A 6,050-nucleotide genomic window follows, 5' to 3' on the forward strand; every position below is an offset into this window, starting at 1 on the left:
CTCTCTCTCTCTCTCTCTCTCTCTCTCTCCCCGAGGCTCATCTGTGTTGATGGATGACTCACAGGGACCACACCTCGAATTGACCATAACATGATTTAATCCAGGCTAACATGTTAGGCTCAACCACATCTTCCTCTAACCCCGGCCAGAGGGAGAGAGGGAGAGGATTAAGGGCCACACACACATTGACATCAGTGTTTCCCCCAGAAAAGTTGTTAAGCCCGGTGACAAGTGTCTTTTTGACTAGGGCCCGGCTGGGACCAGTCACAGACTCATGACGTCATTAATGTAGAGCCTAATAGTTTCTGTGATAACAGAATCATGGACGATATTGCAAAAGCTATAAGACAGATTTCATAGGGCCCTACATTAAGTCAGTGGTAAAAGCTAACTGGAGATTTGAAAACATGACCTCTAAGTTTCCAATGGAGCCGCCCCACTGTAACTTTAGTTCATAAAACATCTTAAAAATACATTAAACAATAATTCCTAGTGGCTTAGGCCTGGTGGAGGGCAACTTTTGCCCAGTGGGCCACCAGGCTTGCAATAAACTGGGGGAAACCCTGGATATACACACATTAGGGGACTGGATGAGATGTATAACATGATGTATACTCACCATAGTTCTTTATATGGCTCAATATTCCCACGTAATGTCCTCGCCTCATCACTAACAGCATTTCTCCTTTGTGTCTGTGTTGTCTTTGCACGCAGTTATGTGGTCCTGTCATTTGAAAACAAAGGAGACTACATGGATATGAAGCAGGCTGACACTCAGTACGTGCCCATGCTGGAGATAAGCAACCCCCATAAGTACTCAGACATCCAGAGGTCTAACTATGACCACCCACCCTCTCAGAAAGGTACGCACTTACAGTTTCTTTCTCTTCTCTCTATCCTGCTTTTCACTCTCTCTTCTGAGTTATTTGTGTGTACTCGCTTGGCTTTAGTGCTGTGTTTGAGTCAGTGTTGGTGGAGGGGTACACCCTTGTCAGAATTTAGGATTGGTACAGCCCTGTAATTACATGGAGAGGATAATTGTAGCAGACGCATAATAATGCCCGGTTTCTCTCTGCCATTAGTAAAAGCCAGGTTTGAGCAGCCAGTACTATATTTACAATGCATGATAAACATATACTCATGGTGTTTTCCGTGTGTCTTCTAAACCAGAGGACGAGATGGACGTCCTGCTGTCAGACAACATGAACGAGGGCCTCACCACCACCGATCTGCTCAGTTTCACCTACCAGGTTGCCAAAGGCATGGAGTTTCTGGCTTCCAAAAATGTAAGTTTTGTCCCAGGAATGAATGAAAATCACACTTTTTAATCTTTTTATCTCTACGTTTGTGCAGCTAGGGTTTGCATACCACATCCAATGCTTCCCACTGGGTTGTGGATTTTGTGTCCTATAAGGTGACAGCAGGGCCAGCCAAAGGGGGGACTGAGGAAATCAGCAGTTTTGTGATAAGCAGTCTTGTGAAGGCTGCTGAGCCCACTCAGGAGAGCGGCCAGGGGCTGAATATAGTCGCTGCGCAGCAAGGGCTAGAATTACCGGGCAGGGACACGTTGCAACCAGAAGCTATTTCTTCAGCTTCATAGTTATTATCCCTAAATATCCAGTGGTCACAGCCATCCCTCCAACTGGCATGTTTACACAAAGACCACGCTTTATAAAGCAATATGAAACAGCATTAAAAATGAACTTGGCCAAAATGAAATACATACAGAAATAGATGCAGTGGATAGCTGTGGGAGCGATATATGTCGGTTTGGGATGGATGGAACCCAGGATTGAAAACACTTGTGTATGATGCTATGAGCTGCTTATCACATTCGCTTACTTTTTTTCAGTGTGTGCATCGGGACCTCGCTGCCAGGAATGTCCTCCTCTCTCAGGGCAAGATAGTGAAGATCTGTGACTTTGGACTGGCCCGAGACATCATGCACGACAACAACTATGTCTCCAAAGGGAGCGTAAGTCTCCGTTCAGACATGACTGTCACTTTATGCCTAAAACATCGCTCCATCAGTCTTTTCTATAGTGGCTTTGCAAGTGTGATTGAACATCTCCCCTCTGTCATCGCACAGACTTTCCTGCCAGTGAAGTGGATGGCGCCAGAGAGTATTTTCGACAACATGTACACCTCTCTCAGTGATGTTTGGTCCTACGGCATCCTGCTCTGGGAGATTTTCTCCTTAGGTGAGCCCCTGCAAGAATCTATTAGACATAATAAATCCTTGAGACTGGAGTCACATGATGAACTCATGAGAATCTGTTTTGGTCTGAAGGTGGCACCCCATACCCAGGGATGGTCGTGGATTCAAGCTTCTACAACAAGATCAAGAGTGGATACAGGATGTCCAAACCGGAGCATGCACCCCAGGACCTGTACGTGATCATTCACACGATGATTGTACTGCTGCTGTGCACGACATAAAGCGGTCCTAACATCCTGTCGGATGATGAATGCTTTGGGTTGTGAACTCAGAACAATTTGTTTCTGAACGTTGATATACAGTGGCTGACATGAGTCATGGCTAAATTATAAGGCACACGGCCAGTTGTGCACTCCTCTATGGTAACATCGCCTGCTTTTGCTTTTTCCAGGTATGAGATGATGATGAAATGCTGGAACAGCGAGCCCGAGAAGAGACCTACTTTCCTGGGTCTGAGTGAAACTGTGTCTTCTTTGCTGCCCTCCAGCTACAAGAGGGTGAGTCTCCTCGTGACCCCTCACAGCCCCAGACCTCTTTGGATTCTTAACACCTGCTTTCTATTTTACCACCTCTCATTCTTGTCTCTTTGGTTGGACTTGCACATTCTATTCCTCTCTCTTTTTAAGGCCTCTTCTGACTGATTGACCTTTTTTTAGATGTCATGAAAAGTGGTGGGGAAAAAATTCTTAAATCCTATGTTTTGTGATTTCTTTTGCAAAATTTTTAAATGCCATAGAATCAATTTTTAAAATTTATTTAATTTTTACCAATGATTCACCTTAAAGTTTTTTGTTTATACGGTACCACCGACGGCGACTACATCATATCAGTTTCCAGCAAAACAGGTCAAAAGCAGGAAGTCAATGTTATGTACTTCCTTACAGATTAAATACATTTAAAAGAGTTTAGAAATGTCTCTAGAAGCGTATTAATCAACTTTAGTTTTTGTTAAAGATGGAAAAGAAAATGTCTATACTCCATACTATCAAATTGAAAAACTTCTAGAATCAAAAAAATGAGAAAAAAAACGCAATACAAATCAAATCGGCACCCGTGTATCGTCAAGGAATGGAATCGGGACAAAAGCATATCGTGCCCAGCCTGGGAAAACCCTGACGAACATCCGGCAAATTTGAGAGTTGCTCTGCAAGTCAGTCTGGCCAAGAGCCCATTCAAGCCCAATTTTTTTCCAAATCGAAGCATGATCACAACCGCTAAGGCGGCCTTTTCACGGCTTTTTGTTTACATTCAACATGACGGCAACCCGTTGATATCGCTGCTCGTTGCTGATTGCTTTCAGGCCTTTCCAAAGCCCAGAGGCATTTGAGAGGCGTCCGTTGGTGACGACGGGCTGTGAATGAAGCTTGCCCAGACCCACTGTCAGTTACAACTGAGAAGGGTCTACCAGGCTATATCGTCCCAGCCCAAGTCATCAAAGTGTTTTTTGTTTTTAATCCTGTTGCCAAGCAAAGTACAGGTTTTAAATAATGTTAACGGACTCTTAAAGTAGCAGGTTGTTCATTTAAAACCCCTTCCACTTCCTCTGAGAGTGCATTAGCGGGGTTTGTGCTGGCTCTCCGTGTTTCTGTGAAACAGGAACCTACAAGTGATTAGAGAGCAAATGCAGCAGCTGGATGTCAGAGCAGCTGGCCTCAGACTGGGTCATGACGCAGCCCCAGTTCTCGCCTCCACCACCCACCAAACCTTAATTACCCCATTAAACGCCACACCACACATGGCACATCCAAACAGCTTTACCTCTGCGTCCTTCACAGAGCTTTAATGGCTGGGGGCAGAGGAGGAACCCACTCTTGCACTCTTGCTGGATCGGATGTGTGATTTTCAGTTTGGATCGCACCATCCAGCTGGCAACACAACCCCAGTGCTCACACTCGTACCACAGTTCTGCTAAGGCGTTGTAGAGCTTCATTCATACTCACACCATATGTGCGCTGTATTTCAGGTATAATAGAAAACTATGAATCAAGATGTTTTTACAATGATTTTAAAATTGATTAATTCCTAATATTCTACATATTTTCTGCTCATACGGTACTGCCGATGGCAACTACATCATATGCAGAAAATCCATGCTATTTACTTCTTCACAGGTGAAATAAATGTCAGAATTACTGGAGTAACATGCATTCTTCTTAGAAAACAATTGGTTTTTAGGAAAGTCTCATGAAATATTGTCTCTAGAAGTGTACTGATTCACTATTGATTTTGTAAAGAAGGAAAAGAAAATCACAATACTCAGTACTAATGCATCGCAATGCTTCTAGAACCGCTATAAATGAAAATCGGCGCCCATGTATTGTGAGAGTGGAATCGGGACCAAAGCATCTCGTCCCCTCCCTAGTCTACTGTATTAAATGTAAGCATTTATTCTAATATATCTGTCTATGTATGTCTTGTGCAGCATTACGAGAGGGTGAACCATGAGTTCCTAAAGAGCGACCACCCCGCTGTGACTCGAGTGTGCGTGGAGAACGACGACGCCTACATCGGCATCACCTACAAGAACCAGGGCAAGCTGAAGGACCGGGAGAGCGGCTTCGACGAGCAGCGGCTGAGCTCGGATAGCGGGTACATCATCCCCCTCCCCGACCTGGACCCAGTATCTGACGACGAATGTGGAAAGAGGAACAGACACGGGTAAATGGAACCAAACTCTATCTTGTCTATGGTACACCACAGACGACACTAACCTGTAGAGCTGCAAAGATGAATCGATTACACGATTAGTTGTCAAATTGTGTTAATGAATCGCCATGTGTTTTGCTTAATTGATTAATTGGTTTGAGTCACGTTTTCAGGAAGATGAATACCTCCGCCTCGGCAGCCATTTTGACTGCTATTGGTTTCTCGTGCAGACCAGAAAAAAAAAATATTACTATGTCCCTTTAGGGGCTCCGTAGAAAACACACACAACCATTTTTGGGACATTTTGTAGACCCAACGACTAAGTGATTAATTGAGAAAAAAAATGACAGATGAACAACAATGTAAATAAGGGTTAGTTACAGCGGTGCTTACTGGTGTTTTTCGTGTCTCCCCTGCAGCTCTCAGACATCCGAGGAGAGCGCCATCGAGACGGGCTCCAGCAGCTCCACTTTTGCGAAGCGCGAGGGCGAGACTCTGGAGGACATCACGCTGTTGGACGAGATGTGCCTGGACTGTAGTGACCTGGGGGAGGACAGCTTCCTGTGACAACTACCCAGCCTGTAGAGCAGAAGCAGCAAATGAAAACGGGGTGTAAGGCCACAGGAAACTAGAGAAAAAACTTGTAAATCAACCGAAGACTCTGCCTGTCCAGCCCTCTAGCCCCCTCCATTCCTCCTCCTTGACCGGCCATTCAGAGGACAGAACATAAACCACTTCCCCCTCTGGATGAGTCTGTGGTGACGGTACGCTGCGCCCCTCGACTTCTCCCTGGACACTGCCCCCTGTTGGGCTGGAGGAGTCAGTGAGCATTGATGAAAACATGACATCAAGGACCAAGCCGCCTGTGCGTCGGAGACCTATTGCCATAAAACAGATAAAGACTTTTTTTAAATTTGCATAGCTTTATTGTATCGGGCATTCTTTTAACAGCAATATAAGCAAGAAGGGACAAATTCAAACATGTTGGTCAGCAGCTCTAAATGAACAACACAGGATAACATGATATATATTTAGATATACAACCACTACAGATGCACAACACTATATAGCTCCAATTCTACAACAGCATTGGCAGGTAAACTCACTTCACACTCACCTGCTGCGAGAGAAGCACCTGATGCTGGCACAATCAGTAGCTATAGTCACATTTGATTTGTGTCTAATA

General features: G+C 44.7%; 1 protein-coding gene across 1 annotated transcript in view; it reads left to right on the forward strand.

Moving 5' to 3' along the window:
- pdgfra (platelet-derived growth factor receptor, alpha polypeptide) overlaps positions 1-6,050 on the forward strand; it is a 22,218-nt gene that overhangs the window by 15,247 nt on the left and 921 nt on the right. Inside the window, exons 22-29 of the mRNA XM_032525947.1 lie at positions 715-863; positions 1,171-1,286; positions 1,853-1,975; positions 2,090-2,201; positions 2,291-2,390; positions 2,610-2,715; positions 4,641-4,876; positions 5,284-6,050. The exon at positions 5,284-6,050 is cut by the window's right edge and continues 921 nt beyond it. Coding sequence (XP_032381838.1) covers positions 715-863; positions 1,171-1,286; positions 1,853-1,975; positions 2,090-2,201; positions 2,291-2,390; positions 2,610-2,715; positions 4,641-4,876; positions 5,284-5,431 — 1,090 coding nt within the window. The 3' untranslated portion in view covers positions 5,432-6,050. The remainder of the gene's footprint in view (positions 1-714; positions 864-1,170; positions 1,287-1,852; positions 1,976-2,089; positions 2,202-2,290; positions 2,391-2,609; positions 2,716-4,640; positions 4,877-5,283) is intronic.

This window comes from Etheostoma spectabile, chromosome 9 (assembly GCF_008692095.1).
Source record: "Etheostoma spectabile isolate EspeVRDwgs_2016 chromosome 9, UIUC_Espe_1.0, whole genome shotgun sequence".
Lineage (NCBI taxonomy): Eukaryota > Metazoa > Chordata > Actinopteri > Perciformes > Percidae > Etheostoma > Etheostoma spectabile.